Source organism: Haplochromis burtoni, unplaced genomic scaffold (genome assembly GCF_018398535.1).
Source record: "Haplochromis burtoni strain Fernald_Lab_line unplaced genomic scaffold, NCSU_Asbu1 Contig_188, whole genome shotgun sequence".
NCBI lineage: Eukaryota > Metazoa > Chordata > Actinopteri > Cichliformes > Cichlidae > Haplochromis > Haplochromis burtoni.
This window is the reverse complement of record NW_024582549.1, coordinates 1,117,129-1,133,733: the sequence shown is the minus strand read 5'-3', so window position 1 is coordinate 1,133,733 and position 16,605 is coordinate 1,117,129. Positions and strand designations below refer to the sequence as shown.

Here is a 16,605-nt window from a genome sequence, read left to right as displayed (position 1 = left end):
AAGTGGATCGTTGAATGAAACGGATGAACCAGAATTGGTTTGTAAAAATGCTGCAACTTCAGTGTGGAACTGGTTTAGCTTTCGTCCGTCAGATACACAACAAAGTACTATTTTTGGTAGCGCATGCTAGCGGACCGTCGTTATTACCTTGGTTTATGGAAAATACAGCACACTTAAAATCAATCCTTTGATTTTTCTGAAAATCGAAAGTGCCCCTTATAATCCCGTGTGCCTTATGTATGAACTCTGGTTGTGTTTACTGAACTCGAAACGAGTTTATGTGGTACACGGCGCTCGAAAACCTGTCAAATGTTTTAGTACGACTTTGCTGAACTACGAACCCGCACCGCTTGATGGATTGTCGGAGCACTATGGCTATCGTAGATAGGAGCCTCGCGGAGTGATACGTACTGAGCTTCAACATAATATTACCGTATTGTGTGTGTATAACCTTTTTTGTTATTTGTTATCTGCTTTGTGGCAGTTTTGTGATATTATACATGGTTATGCTGAGGATATGTCGGCCAATTTCCACTGGAAATGCCTTTTTGGTTAAACTGTCTGCAAGAAATTTGGATTTGCACTGTTAAATTTTTATATAACTTTAATGCACATAAAAAACAGCTGCTTGTTTAAGTGAAAATACATTGATTTTTTTTTTTTTTTGCACTAATAAAGTTGTGGAGTTGTAAAGTATTTTGTCTAGTGTCAATTATATCGTCAGTTCTATCGTTATCGCAAATTTTCAAATGTATATCGTGATAAATATTTTTGGTCCTATCACCCTGCTCTACCTGTCTCCCTCTCCTCTTCCTGTCAGGATGACCCTCCAGCCATGGACTTTGTTACTGCAGCAGCCAACCTGCGTATGCACATCTTCAGTATGAACATGAAAAGTCGCTTTGATGTCAAGTGTAAGTCACGCACAAAGGCTACAAAACAGTCATGTCAGAGTTTTTATTCACAAATCAGTACCACAAATCTAAATGTGTTTGTTAATTTCTCTTCAGCAATGGCAGGTAACATCATCCCAGCTATTGCCACAACCAATGCTGTCATCGCTGGACTCATCGTGCTGGAGGGGCTCAAGATTTTATCTGGGGAACTGGAATCCTGTCGCACGGTCAGTTTGCTGTTATCTGTTTTAGCAGTGGATCATATATGACTCTTGACACTTGTGTACGCACTGCCTTTGGCTTCAGATGACAAATTTAATGCACACTGTTAGATGGAAATGTCTTAGCATTTTGTCCAACCCACAGGTGGTAATAGACCAGTATGACACCCTCCTAAAAGGTGTGATTTGCTAAAGCAGCCTAGAATGGGGGAGTATATTTAAGTGTAATGTTGAAAAATATTGTCAAATATTTGTTGTGACTGTATGCCTGCATATTTTTGTTATTGTCCTGTGCAACTTTCATACACAAGCGACAAAGAGCAGCCTAGTTTTTTATGTTAAGAGCCACTACACCAGAGTTTGTCATAACTAGAATACAGCTCCTATAATAAGCCTGTTTTTATGTCCATCTTATTTTTTCTTGCATCAGATCTTCCTGAACAAGTGCCCCAATCTCAGGAAGAAGCTGCTGGTCCCCTGCGTGCTAGACCCGCCCAGCACTAACTGCTACGTCTGCGCCAGCAAACCTGAAGTCACGGTCAAACTCAACGTGCACAAAACCATGGTGCTCACTCTGCAAGACAAGGTAATGTTACAGCACGTCCAGTATCGAAGACGATGTCAATAATTGGTAAAATTCCTGAGCATCGCTTATCCTGTCAGACACCTTTCCTTTGCCTTGTTCAGACTGCACCAGTTTCCAGTGTCGACTGTGTCAGTTTATGCTTTTGTAGAATCGTAAAATCTTGCCGTGATAGATTACACCTTGTCCCATTGATGAATCTTTCCCGGTGCTTAAAGTTTTTGGTCCCAGAAATCTGGTTAGAGTCAGTTCAATTATGTCTAGCAGGTTAAGTGCATTTGTAGGTAATGGGGGAAAAGCCTCTAACTAAAGAGCTCCAGTACCTTAATTCACTGCTTCCATTGTAATTCAATGGCCCATAGAAATATGACATGGAATGTGACATGTCTTTGTGATATCTTAAAACGATCAACTGTTGAGCAAGACTCACATTTTTCTTCCTGAACTGAAGCTCATATATGTGGTAGTGAGAGTGTATTACTGCTCAGTAAACACTGCTTTTAATAATCAGTTAATCAAGTGCATATGATTATCAGCGCCTGGCTGCTACTATACTGTAATTCCTATGAAAGCAGTAAGGATGTATTTAGTTTCACATGGGATTGTAAAGCATCACAAAAATGTCATTTTTTTCATGACTGGATGTTGTTTTACTTACTTTCTATTTTGTGTTCCTTGTCTTTCTGTGCAGATTGTGAAGGAGAGGTTTGGTATGGTGGCTCCAGACGTTCAGATAGAAGATGGAAAGGGAACCATCCTCATTTCCTCAGAGGAAGGAGAGACGGAGGGTAAGGAAGAAGGGGGCGGGGGGGATGTAAGACTTTAAGCTTTGACCGGGGGCTTTTAGAGGATAGAGGAAAAGGCAAGGCAGAGAAGAAAAGATGAAAGTGATGGTTGTAATCACATCTCAAAGGAGATCTAGAGAGAGATGGTAAAAAGGAAAGACTGGATGGACAGACCAAAAGAAGAGGGACAGGCAAGAATAAGATCATTTACCCACAAGACAGGAGTGCAAAATAAAACGTACCAGACGATGATGCTAAAGATAATATCTGTCTATAGAGATATAGATGGGAGTTGTTTTTCATTTAGTGCAAGTGGAAAGTGTCCATATGGACAGAAGAGGGCGCTCTAATAGCATTTGTCAGGATGTCTGTAGGTAAAAGTCATTCCAGGGCAAAAACAGAAACGCCTCAGTTAGTCGGCTGGATCTCAGTTTTAATTTGTAACAGCTTTAATGATAAAACTGAAACAGTGTTTGAAAGGAGTATAATAACTTTTTTATAGTAGGAATTAATTTAACTACTAACAGTTAGTTAGTAGTTGGTAGTTAAATTATGAAATTGTGTTATTTACGGTCTTTATAGGTTCAAGAATGCATTCTCCTTACATTTATACTTATTCTTTCTCTTCACAGGCAACAACAGCAAATTTCTTTCTGATTTTGGGATCCGTAACGGCAGCCGGCTCCAAGCTGACGACTTCCTCCAAGACTACACACTCCTCATTAATGTCCTGCACGTGTATGTACCTGTGTGCATGAACGCATGAATGAAATTCACAGTTTACAGTCAGCCTCTCTAAGGGACCAAAGCTGAAAAGTGTGTGCATCTCTCCTTATTGGCAGTGAGGACCTAGAGCGGGATGTGGAATTTGAGGTAGTAGGTGAGGCCCCAGATAAGGCTCCACCCCCTCAGACTAACCAAGAGGAGGTTAACAGCATCACCAACGGCAACAAGGACTCCGCCCAGCCGTCAACATCCTCTAAAGGTCAGCATCGTAGTGGTCACGATGCTAATGCCATGACTGGAGGCGTTAACATACAGTCTTGTAAAAATGATAATAAAGTGACGCCCTCTGGAACTGCTGTGGACGTTTTCAGTACGTTTATCCTCCTACAGAAAAGCCTACAGATACAGATTTCAGAAATATGTTAGTCCAAATCAAGACAAATATTAATAGTGTGACATTTGGAGAAGCCAAAAGTTCTTTGAAGGAAATCGGAATCTGATGGTGGGAAATTTGACCAGTTTATTCAAAATTGCCTCAGTTTGAGGATCCTTCGGGGTTTTCCATTGCTCTGTCATTATCTGTATGCTTTTCTACATTTTGATGAGATTCTCAGCTTCAACTTATTCATTGCATAAGCTTTGGTTTCCTCTTTTTGAGTTGGTCCTTGGTGGTCCACTGACTTCTGGGTGTTTGTCTCGCAGCAAGGCTGCTAAGCAACCCCAAACAGTAACATTTCCACCACCATGACTCACAGTTGGCATGAGGGTGTTTTCCTGAAAACACACATTCAGCATGCCCATCACTGTGATGGCCAAACAACTCTTGAGTTTCTTCGTCCAGAGCACATCTTTTCCTACATGTACACTATTTTTGTGCTCACCTCACATTCATGTTACATTTCTGCTGTCCTTTTGTAATTATATATACACTTTGATACAAGCAGTTAGAAGAGACTTAGTTCTGCGTCAGAAGTTGAGCTCTCAAGCCGATAGGTGTGCTCAACAGATCAGTCCTGAATAAGCTGGCAGTTGTGGAGGTTTGGCAAAAAGACCAACCAAGGGTCAGTGTCACTACTGTACTGTAAGTCTGTGATGGATTAGTTTTACTTTAAAATAATCACAGACACAAACACACATTCTAAAAATGACTATATAAGCTTATTTTAACAAGAAAGAAAGAAATGATAGTATAAATAAAAATGAGCACTTAAGTGTCCCTCTTATCAGCTCCATCGAATGGAAAGTTTTTTTTGTTTGTTTGTTTCAATAGTTTTTTGGGGCGTTACAGGCTTTGTTGAGACAGGCCAGTGGAGAGAGCGCTGGGGCAATCCCAGCCTCTGCATTAGTCTTATTGAAAATGGGTTTTCTCCTCAACACAGCGAGCTAAGCCAGTGCAGCAAAAACTAGGCCCTATTGGAGCACTATCCACTTGCAGCACTGCATAATGTGAGAGCTGTGTCCTGCTCCAGACTTTAGGGTAACCGCTGCAGTAATTAGTGAATATAAGTGGACATATTTTAGCTGAACAACCAAAATAAATGGCTTGGTTTTCTTTTTTACTTTTTTCTACTATTTATCTTGTTTTTGAGCACTACGGTCTAAAAGGGCAATCGTTGTTTGTTTTCAGTTTGTTCTCTGTTGTGCAAATAAACCTGTATCGTTTCTTCTTCTTCTATCTCAGCTCCGTCAGAGGATGACGACATCATGATAGTCGACTCTGATGAGGAGGATGGGGCGGCTTCCAGCTCAGCAGCAGCAGCAGCGACGGGTGGCACAAAGAGGAAGCACTCAGACGCCGAAACTGGCGAGACCTCCACCAAGCGCCCACGAACAGACCAATCGGCAGGCGACAACAATGACGACGATGACATAATCGCTCTGGACTAACTCCCCTCCCTTTCTCCTGAGGGACTGCAAACTCTTTGACTGCTCGTAATTTTGACTCGAGACAGACAGTAGGTTTAAATAAAACACCTCCTTCATGAAGAACCGTTTACAACCCGGGCTTCTCTTTCAACAGTTTCCCCCCCAAATGTGTTTGTGCTTTCGTACTCCCTCCACTCTCTGACATGATGCTGTAAATAGATCCTACAATATATCCTACGGGGAGGGGGGAAGAAAAAGTTTTGACGAAAAAAAATACATAGACTTCCTGTTATGTCACTTCTACTTCTCTTGTTGGTTAAATAAACAAAAAGTGCATTTTTTTTTGTATTTTTTTATAAACGTACTGTATTTCTCATGCTACACAAGTCAGGGTGTTTTTGTGCTTTGATGTCAAGTTTCAAAGGAATAAGATTTAAAAAACCAAAACATTTTCTTGGGTTGTAATATTGATCTCAGTTTTTGTGAAGATGGGGACAGAGGGGTTAGGGGGGCAGGTTGTGCTGAATCAGTCTGGGTGGGTGTGGACAGGGGCTGGCCTGTAGGTGCTGTTGAGGTCTGTCAGCAGGTCAGTAAAGCACAGAGGCACTGATGGCAAGTTTGTGCCAAGGGGTGTTTGTTAGCTACCTCTTTTCTAGAACTGACATGTTTAGGCTCCAAGAAGGTAAACATGCCCTCCATCACTTCATCGCAGTGAGGTGTCCAGCTCTTAGAGAACAAGTTACTCGAACAGCCACGGAGACGAGACAACACGCCTCCCTGGGGAAATGGCAATGACTGAACTGTACACTTTTTAAAGGCAGTAGTAATTCAATGTTAAACATGTTACAGTTTTATTTTTCTTGGCTCTGTTTGAGCAGCGAAGTCTAGAAACGGTTAAAAAAACAGAGCAGCAGTTTGTCCTGTTTGATGCTGCAGAGGTTAAACTAGGTTGTCTGGCAGCAGTGTCCTGCACTTAAATAACGTGAGAGCCACGGGCACTTCGTGACCTGCTGTCTTCTCCCGTCTAACCCTTGTGTTGATGTCCATAATTTCATGTTTTATTGTGATCTGACTTATTGAAAAGCTATGAGAGCCCTTTGGACCAATTTGATGAAGATAATAAACTCAAAAATTGCAGATGCTTCCTGTTTTGTCAGGTCTTTGTGTCCATGTGAATCTGTTGCCTTCTGGTAATGGAAACCCTGATTGGGGAAAGTATATCTGAAATAGACCAGGAGGTTTTCTGTGGTTGAACACTTCATATGTGTAGGGTTTAGAAAGATCATTAAACCAACACAACGGCACAGAAGATGTCGGGAGGGATTTCAGGAAATGAGAGGCCAGTTTTTTGAGACTCTGGCATCGACCAGGAGTGGACTCCCTGAACTGGACAAGTGTATGAAAACAGATGGGAGTTTGTATGACAACTTTTTAAAGCAGCTGACTCTCTATGTGTCAATAAACACATCCATGAAAGTATCTGACAAGTTTGATACGAAATTACCAAACTAAACAAATGCTAAAACTGAGGAAATTTCTTCTTTATTAAGGATATTTTGTATTTTTCTTTAGTTTACTGAGTTCATAACATAATTTATTTAGGGTTTTGGGTTTTGTTTTTTTTGTTTTTCAAAAGTCCAGGTTTTACTTTGCATTTTTCGCATCTAGTTGTACTTCTTTACATCTAGTTTTTAGTTTTAGGGCAATAAAATTCAGTTCAGTTTGATTTGTATAACACCTTGAGGCAGCTTGTGATTTGGTGCTATATAAATAAAATTGAATTGAACTGAATCTTAGTTAACTATGATAACCATGTTGCCTGAGTTGGTTGTATTAGCGATATAACCTCTCAATGGCTTCATACAGACCCAAGTGAAGGAAACACTTGCAGGGATGTCCGGCACATATTCTGACATCATCAACTGAAACTTTGGCTGTGATAATATGAGATCCATAATTCTAATATGGATCTCATATTCTATTCTAATGGTGGTCAGAGGGCCTGGTGGCGCCAGGGTCCGGCAGCCTCGCCTCTTTCAATGCGCCCCAGGGTGGCTGTGACTACAATGTAGCTTGCCATCACCAGTGTGTGAATGTGTGTGTGAAGTAAAGCGCTATACAGATACAGGCCATTTATAGAAAAAAATGTAAACTGCCATTTGGAATAAAAGAAATTAAATAAACAGATTGTAGCTTTTTACCCTTCCCTCATTCCAGGATATGCGCTAAATACTCAGTGTCTTTAAAGAATGAGATATACATGAGCCAAATTCCTGTGATGCAAAACAGAGACTAGACTTTACTATAAACAGGTTTAAGAAAATGTAGCGTGATTAGGTTAAATGTCACTGTTTCCAGTAGAAAATTAAGATAAGAATATGAAAATGTAGGATAAAAAAGAAATACTAAATAATAATATGTGTTGCTTATATAGTATGATTTGTTGATAGGGATAAATTATTTTAAACTAGACTTTAAAGAGAACTATGGCTAACAAATAGAGAGATTGGACATTTATATGTGTACAGGAAGCCTAAAGGTTCACTGCTCCATGATTCAAGAGACAGAAAATAAAGTCAATAAAATGTACAAGTATTCTATATGAGCTGAAAGCTCAGACCTTACACTGCTCTAAATGCTCAGTTTCAAACATCTTTTTCCACTCTTGGCTCTGTATGATGTCAGTGAGAGGACATCTCTAATCCCCAATCACAGAGTTGTTGCAAGGAAAGCTCAAAACAACACCATTCAGGCACACTGATGTTCGTGCTGTGTGGTTTGGTGCATTTTAAGTGGGGTTTGTGTGCAGGAACCATGAATACAGTCGCAATCGCTGAGGTGGTGGCACGGAAGGTCCTTGTAAGCCTCATGGATGTGTAAACATAGCAGCTTCCCCTGTTAGTATTAACATTCACATGCGGAAACCTGTCTGCCCGCACTTGATCTTTGACCTTTTAGAAGTAAAACTTCATCACTTAATTTTATTCAATTAATCATGCATTAAATGTTTGTTGTTTTTTTTTGGGGGGGGGGGTTAATAACTGGTGCATTAATCCTTAAGTAATGACCTAAATCATGCTTGGTCAGTGACCTTTGACTTGACTCCCACCTCATGAATGTTTGTGCCAGGTTTGAACATATTCCCCCAAAGGTTAAAATGTTGAAATAATTACTCACAATTTAGGATAAAAACTCAAAATCTTAGATTTTAAATCCAAATGTTAAAATAATAACTCAAAATTTTTTTCTTATGGATGGAAAAAAGAAACATTTATTTATTTACAATTGGTGTCAGAAACAAGCCACCATACAAAACAGTAAAAAACAAACAAACCCCAGCGCAACTTAAAAATTCAAAGAGCTTCTTTGTTGATTGTTCTTGTTAATATAGACTTGATGTGTAGTTTAGTATAGTTTTACATTTAAATTAATATATAAATACTATAATATAAAACTTCATCAAACAAACGACCCGATGAAGGTTTTTCGTACTGAAACGATAATAGCAGTAAGAAAGAAAGTGAATTATATTGAATTGTTTTGTGGATATAAAACTCGGAGGCTGAAAAAAATTACACTTTTCCAGAATCTTAAGAAACCAAAACAATACATTTTCAAAGGGAAGCTCAAAGATATAAGTAATTTTATCCCAGAAAAATTTCCTCACGTAATGTTATTTACTCAAAGGGGGCTGTACTTCCTCTCGACGTCATCGTGCACGTTAACGCCCATCGAAGGACGTCGCTGATTGGTCCGCTCTACACCCCCTCCCCAGCCGACCTCTCTAGCGCAAACGACAACCCTGTTATCGGTTATCGAAGGTGTGCGCCGAGAACAAGTGTGTTTAACCGTGTTGTTCTGGTGCTATTGCTTCACTGTAAAGCCTAGTAGAGTGTTGTTTGCTTTCTGCGGTCACAATTTGAATGTGTGTTGTTTCCCCCGACTTCAGAAAAACGGTAGGAGGGCACGGGAGGAGGAGGAGGAGGGAAGCCAGCCGATATATTGTTTTCGGCAGGCTAGCTAACTTTAGGAGAGTGTAAAAGCTAACGACTCGACTCGTTTGCAGGGAAGCAGGTAACTCGGTTAAAATGATGACTTTCTCGGCTCTGGTTAGACCTCTGGCTTCACAGATTCACCGACAGCTCGCCAGACAAGCCAGGAGTCACCGGATAACGCCTGTCAGAGGATGTAACCTGACTGCGTGCTCAAGCAAATATGTGCTGTCTCAGAGTGAGTACTTTTATTTATATGGCATGTGTGGTAACGTTAGCTGGGCATCCTGCCTGCCAGCCGGCGGTCAGCTGCTCATTGTCACACAGATGATCTCTGCAGCCCTCACAGTGTGTGTGTGTGTGTGTGTCAGCTCGGCAGTGGTCGGCTTGTTTCATTCATTGCGGCTGACACACAGCACCGTTTGTTGGTCACTTTTGTTTTCATGCCACAGCAGCGCGGGGAGCTGTGCAAACCTGGAGCTGGACTTTGATCATCCCTGGATTTCGATCAGTCGCCTCTCTGGTGACTCGGCAGTGTTCAGACTCCAGGTTTTCCAAACACCTATTGATAACCGCTGATCGGTGTGCCCCACACCGGGGCCCTTTGACGCCCTTTGACCTATATACCTTCTACTTGTATGCACTTCATGTCATACTAAAGAAATTTCGCCTTAATCGCCGTTTCCACTGTGCATATCCTTATTGAGAGCACATAAAAATTAAAAAAAAAAATGTCACGTGTTACATTACAGTATGTACTTGTGCTCCTGGCAGATGTGTGACATGAAACATTCGCATGTTTCACAACTAATGAGTCACCACCTTTTATTTTCATGAGACCACAGACTTTCTGAACCACTCAAGCTTGTTTGAGCAGTTTTAATAATTTCACTAACACGCCCTGGTAATGTCAGTATTGCCTTGTTTGCTGTCTCCAGCCAAGTACAAGAGTCAACATTGAAAAATGCAGTATATTGGCGAAAGTAATTGCTCGATTGCCTTAACATGCATATAAACTTGAATGACATCTCATTATTAATTCATAAGGTTTAATATGATGTCAGCCCACCTTTGGAAGCTATAGCAGCTTAAACTCTTCTGGGTAGGCTTTCTACAATATTTAGAAGTGTTTATTGGAATTTCTGATGTTGGCCTGACTCACAGTCTCCACTCTATTTTCTGTTTTGTATATATTTCTCCTGTTTGTTATTTATTTCTGCTGTCTTACTTTTTATAGTTAGTAGGTGACCTGTGCTATAGTCACAAATAAAAGGTTTTCTGGGCATTTACTAAGAGAGGCTATGAATCAGTATGGACATGAACATACTTTATTTTTAAATTTGTCAAAATACTTAAAAGTATTAAATCTATCAAATTCACGTGACTGTACTTCTCATAGCTGTATGCCACCTTTTCTTATTTGACTGTGCAAAATTAAATTTGACATCTCAAAAATTTCTTTAAAAACATCGATCAAAATCTGACAGGAATATGAATAATTTCGGATTAATAGACATACCTACTTTAAAGCTGGGCCATTCCGAGGCCCTCCAAGGTATGGAGGCCTATCTCCCCTCACCACACCCCCTGCCAGTGGCTGATGCCCTCAGATGTCGGTGCATTGGTGGTTCTTGGTATCCAGGGCTGGGCGCTCGGGTTACCCTGTACTGGCTCACTCCCAGTGGCTGCTTGTCAAGTCAAAACAACTTTATTTATCCCCAAGGGGCAATTAAGATAGATGACAGGGGTTGGTGCCTGTGGCTTGGTTGGGCCAGTTCAGGGGGTGGGGGGCCCTCAGGCCTCTGGCCCCTGGACCTGGGTTTCTGTCCACTCTGGCGCAGTTGGCTGTTGTTATTTACTGTTAGCTAGATTATTGCGATGGTGTTGTGTTTATTATGTTGCTCTCCTTTTTGCTTGTTTTCTCTTCTGTTTTTTCTTCTCTCAACAGGTTTTTTTAAGTGCCCTTTCTCACTGTCCCTCTTCCCCTCTGTCTTTTTTCCCTCCTTCCTTCCTTCCTTCCTTCCTTCCTTCCTTCCTTCCTTCCTTCCTTCCTTCCTTCCTTCCTTCCTTCCTTCCTTCATTCTCCCAGTCATGTCTGTCCCATCTGTAACAACTGAAAATAAAATAAATACATAATAATAATAATAATAATAATAATAATAATAAAGGTCAATCAAATGGACCAACATGGCATGGCCATTATGTTCCACTTAGTAAAAAGGCAAAATAAAAAAAAAATGGTGAAGTAATAAAAAGTGATAACAAGTTCTACTAGTAGCTTTAAAAATAGTCAAAGGGAAAAACCTATTAAAAGGTAAAGTTTTTACTATAATTTTGGCTGACGTCCAGCTGAAGCTCAAGGATGTATATTAAAAAATGTGCCAGGTGTGCTACACTCTTACTTATTGTTTGTTTTACACAATTTTCTGTGTGGATTTTTTTTGTGGAAAGCTGTGGTTATTTGCCGAATCTCTTGAAGTGGAGTCTTTTGTTCCTAAAATAAAAACAAATCAGTCTCAGCTCCTCTCAGCTTTCTTATTGGAAGAAAAATAATGTTGTTGGTCAGACTTAAATTAGTAATTGGCTGTTTGGGAGTAGAAAAACTGTCCATTCCAGCAAAGCTTTTATGTTCAACCATTGTAATAAACTAGAGTTTATATTTAACTTTTACCAGCTTGTTGTGTCCGTCTGTGTCTGTACAAAGCATTACCAAAAGACTGGGTTGTTTTGAACTGGTCAGTGGGATTTTTTTCTTCTTTTTTGCTAGTTGCTTGGTCTTCAGTTTGATATCTGTGTAAAGACACATTCGCTCTTCGTACACTCTTAACAAAAGTAGCAGGGAGGCATACTGATATCTTGCCAGCTTCAGAACAATGGTGCGCTCTGTTCCCTCAGTAGTGCCTGTTGGGTAAAATTTTCACCTCAGTGGGTTCAGATGGTTTACTCAGTCCAGACCTCAAGCCTGAACATAAAGAGATTCTACCTGCAAGCCTCAGCTCAGGGCACAAAGTTTTTCCCTGCAGAGGTTTGGAGTTACTGAGGTCTTTGGAGTATACAGAGAAAACAGTATTTTGTTACTGTTTTTGCTGAAATCATTCCTTCTTTCAGAACCATTATACATAGTAATCATTTAGTCGGCCAGGAGTCCATTTTATTTGACATTTATGTAATATATTACTCAGATCATTCGTTTCTAATTCTTTTTTAATTCCTTATTTGTAAGTTTAATTTGCCAGAACCTGTTAAAAACTTTCAGATTATTATTTTTACGAGCTCGTTTATATCAGAGATTGTTTGCTAATTAAGAAGAATGACTCCAAGCACACTCTTCTGTTTGGTAGCAGGAGTGACTGGAGCTCAGCTGTGATGGTCCCCCAGTGAGGTGCAATACACTAATTGGCTCAGAACATGTTATTAAGCTGGTTACTCAAGACTGTTGAGAAAGTCTTTGAAAAGATTCAGGTCCCTGTGTCCAGGATGTGGAGCGACACTATCATATCACAGTTACCAGTCTTGCACATTGGATGGTATGACTTTTTTTTTTCTGCATTTGTGAAGCTTTTATTATGATGCGTCTATGGGAAATGAAATGCGAGCTTGGCAGATTCGCTGATGTCTGCAAGGCAAGATATAAATATCTTGTCCTGTGCCAGGAAAACTCGAGCAATTGCTCGGTACCTCCACCCCAATTTAAATTAGGATAAATGATTTGTGATATGCTCCTGAAGTGAGTCCCTTTTATTAATTCAAGGCCATATAAACTCCACAGTTGATAATTGCAGTGCAAGAGCATGCATGGCTTTGGAAGCAGTTATTGTTCATGCAATAACTGAGACAGGCAGCCGACTCTCCTAGGAGGAGCCACTGAAATCCCATGAAGATGAAGGTCATGTCCCAGTCGGACCTGTTGAGCTTGGCTCTCAGTGGAAACCTTATGCTCCGGAGAGAATGAATGATAAGGAAAATAAAAGACTGAACTGCCTTTGTGCCCTATGAACTGTGCATGTTCTTTTTCTTGTTGATCTGGGTTCAGATAAATGAGTGAAATAGTCTTTTAAACTGTGTGTGTGCTTTTCTTTTTCTAAAGAAAAGACTTTTTAAAATAGTTTTGGATGTATTTCAATAGCAGAGGCACAACACCTAAATAGGGAGGCAGAGAAAATAAGCAGAGCTTTGAGTAATTAGAAGTCAGGTCTGTTGACAGATGTTGGACTGAGCGTGCAGTTTGACTGGCCAGAGGTCCTGGTCAGGTTCTCCTGCTGTGGAGGCGAGCTGAGGGCGTGCCAAGACATTCCGCGTGTCACTTTCTGTACAGCCGGCCCACTTCTCTCTTATTTAGTAATTTCCTTTAGGGAAAAAAAAGTAAGCGGACTAAAAGGAAGTGAGATTGCTTACTTGCTGACTTTTCAGTCAGTTCCTTTTAAGAGCTCGGGGAAGAAGGATTGTACCTGTCTTTCTAATACTGTCACCATTTGAATCTTCTTTTTATGAAGCATTTTTAATTATTTTTTTTTTTTAAATAATGGATTTTACAAAAATGCAGGAAGCAGCGGAGTGCAACATGAAAAGTAGGTTTAAGGGTTTTTTTGGGTAATCTTTTCTGCTGTTCCCTTTGTCAAGAATTTTTAACTCTGACTGGAAAACGATAATCTTCAATATCACTAACTTGTGTTTTGTTTTTTTTACATTTTCCTCTTCCTCCTTCTCATCTCCTTCAGTGCATCCCATGTGGCAGGGACCCCTCGTGGTACCAGGAGGGGATCGTCAGTCGCCAATTGATATTGTCGTACGCAAGAGCATCTTTGATTCAAAGCTGAAGCCTCTGGTTACCAAATACGACCCGCATACTTGCCAACAAATCTGGAACAACGGTTACTCGTTTCTGGTCGAGTACGATGACACTACAGACAAGTCCAGTAAGTACTCTTTTGTAATCTGCATGTATATATTTAGTTAAAATACTCCAAACAGTACACATTAAGTTATTCAGGTAATTACTCCCTAGAAACCTAGAAAGTAAGATTACAGTTTGTACCATGTAAGTTCCTCTTTGTTGCCTGCTCAGATGGCAGCAGGTCTGTAGCTTCCATTTAAATCGGGAAGAATTTAAGGGAAATCTCAGCTGTAGGAATGTATGTTTTGGTCTACACAAGGGGATTATCTTTTCCTGCACTCCCCCTTAAAGAGCACTCAGTATGTAGGAAAATCCAGTAAGCAATACTGCTCTTAAAGGTGCCATGTGGGCTGTCATGTGACTTGTATGTTTGTGCTGACCCTTAAAAGTGCAACGTACCCTGTCCTTAAAGTGTCATTTTGGTATAATTACTGGGGTGTGCCAAAACACTAACTTTACTACCCATTAAGATTCTAAATATAAATCATGTTTTGGTGAAATTACAACAATACACTTTATAGGGTGTCACATGCTGCCAGTCTTTGTATTAAAAGCTTTAAAGCTTAGTCTGCGAGAACAATAACAGGTTTATAAACTTCACTTTGTGAAGAACTTTAGCCTTTATTTTTTTGACAACAGAAACCTTTATGCTGCTGTATTTGGAGAAGGAGAGGCCTTGTCAGTGTACAGATACTGTGAGGACAATAAAACATTATTCTTTCATAGCCTCGTTCTCACTTTAATGTTTCCTGGATGTTTGATGTCAGTATTACTCCCTGAACAACCTGTTTCTGAACAGTCAGTCTTTGTCTGATAATTTCCACCCTTTGAAGGAGGAAACAAGTAATTAAAAATTCCTTGAAACATAAGCTATTTCCTCTGGACGAATCCATGTTTGATGCACTGATTTTTCATGTCCTTGAACTTTATGGTTGCAGCGCTACAAGGGGGCCCCATGGAAGACAAATTTAGGCTTTGCCAGTTCCACTTCCACTGGGGTGAGACCAACGCCTGGGGCTCAGAGCACACCGTGGACAAGAAGCTGTTCCCCGCTGAGGTACAGCAGTGCTGCCACCTCCATACACCAACACAAACACATGGAAAACATGGGGTCACGTAAATGTTCACAGCCATCATTTTTACCATGAATTTATCCAAGTCCCCTTCTGATGTGCACTAATTTTCACTAATGTTGTTTGATTATGTCGCTGGTCAATCTAAGAGCTCGTAACATTTATATATTACTTGGAAAGTATGCACAAGATTATGTGTTGTGGGATTTGTAATTTATGCTGACCATATACAGGTTGCAGTTACACAACTAAGACAGGTTCACCTGGAAACTCTAAGGTTTTAATTTAAGAAGTTGAACAATAATATTTATATGCAATAATAATAATATGTCAAAATGCAGCTATTTTATGCACAGTTCCTTATTTTCTGGGTTTTAATTTTAATAGGATAAACTCGCACAACAATAACAGAAGTGCTTATTTTTCATGGACGTCACCAAAGACTGGCTTTCCTCCTTAGTGGTGTTTTGCTAACCTTCACTGTGGCTGCTTTTAGTGGTTGTTTGTGGGTCTTTCTGCTTTCAGTGATGTTCAGCTCCGTCTGGTTGACATCGGGGAAGAGACTGAGCCAGTGGAGATTATTCCACTTCTTTACCATTAAAACTTCAGCCTGAAAGGCATTGTTTTAGTTCTCTCTTATTAATAGTCTGTTGCACATCTATTAGTGACTGACTGAATGGACTTCAGCATCAGTGCAGTAAATTCAGATGTTAGATGCTTTTTAATAAGATTGTTTTGTTGTTGTTGTTGTTTTTTTTTACAGATTTTGGATTTACAAGATTTTATTTTTTTAACAAAAGCCACAATATTAGCATCACCTGAGATCAAAACACCACCAAGTACATGAGCGTGTTCATACCTGTAACAGCAGTGTTCCCCTATGCACACACTCTGTTGACGCTTAAAAAGCCCTGACCTTGCAGCTCCTGGTTTAATGTAGCATGTTAAGTGCAGAAGCACTGCACACTGTATGCTATTGTTTAACGAGCCGCTGAATGGAAACTCACATAGGTATTACTTAAGAAGCAGGTAATTGAGAGAGAGGGGAGGGGGGGGGGTAATTCGCTGTCAGTCATTTGCAATTACTTTCTGCATCACTGGATCTTTACATAACCCCTCACTGAACCCACTATTGTATTGATGCTTGCCTGAACTCAACTCAAGTAATATTACAACCCCAACTCCAAAAAGGTTGGAAGGCTGTTTAAAATGTAACTAAAAACAGAATAGAGGGATTTTAAAATCTTATAAACCCCTACTTTATTCAATATAGAAAAATATATCATGTGTTTGAACTGAGGAAATGTACAATTTTCAGATTCCTTGTTATCCACAGGTTAAAGCTCTATCATGCAAAGAAGAATCCATATATGAGCATGATCTGGAAATGCTTGTCTTGTTTGGGACAAATCTAATTTAAAATGGACTGAGGCAAAGAGGAAAACTGTTGTTTGATCAGACAAATCCATCCATCCATCTTCATCCGCTTTATCCGGGGCCGGGTCGCGGGGGCAGCAGCCTAAGCAAAGAGGCCCAGACCTCCCTCTCCCCAGCCACCTCCTCCAGCTT

General features: G+C 40.2%; 2 protein-coding genes across 4 annotated transcripts in view; both read left to right on the top strand.

The window, feature by feature from the left end:
- The window catches only part of uba2 (ubiquitin-like modifier activating enzyme 2), a 14,593-nt gene extending 8,379 nt beyond the window's left edge, over positions 1-6,214 (top strand). The window contains exons 11-17 of the mRNA XM_005935031.3: positions 821-914; positions 1,011-1,123; positions 1,548-1,703; positions 2,392-2,488; positions 3,118-3,223; positions 3,328-3,470; positions 4,893-6,214. Coding sequence (XP_005935093.1) covers positions 821-914; positions 1,011-1,123; positions 1,548-1,703; positions 2,392-2,488; positions 3,118-3,223; positions 3,328-3,470; positions 4,893-5,098 — 915 coding nt within the window. The 3' untranslated portion in view covers positions 5,099-6,214. The remainder of the gene's footprint in view (positions 1-820; positions 915-1,010; positions 1,124-1,547; positions 1,704-2,391; positions 2,489-3,117; positions 3,224-3,327; positions 3,471-4,892) is intronic.
- A 2,621-nt stretch (positions 6,215-8,835) lies between these two features.
- ca5a (carbonic anhydrase Va) overlaps positions 8,836-16,605 on the top strand; it is a 19,584-nt gene continuing 11,814 nt past the window's right edge. Inside the window, exons 1-4 of one of the 3 annotated variants that reach the window (XM_005935029.2) lie at positions 8,836-9,033; positions 9,144-9,307; positions 13,788-13,985; positions 14,902-15,020. In XM_005935029.2, the coding sequence (XP_005935091.1) occupies positions 9,166-9,307; positions 13,788-13,985; positions 14,902-15,020 (459 nt within the window). In that variant the 5' untranslated portion in view covers positions 8,836-9,033; positions 9,144-9,165. Of the gene's footprint in view, positions 9,308-11,270; positions 13,638-13,787; positions 13,986-14,901; positions 15,021-16,605 lie in introns of those variants that run through there. The other 2 variants (XM_005935028.3, XM_005935030.3) reach the window with 2 other exon arrangements.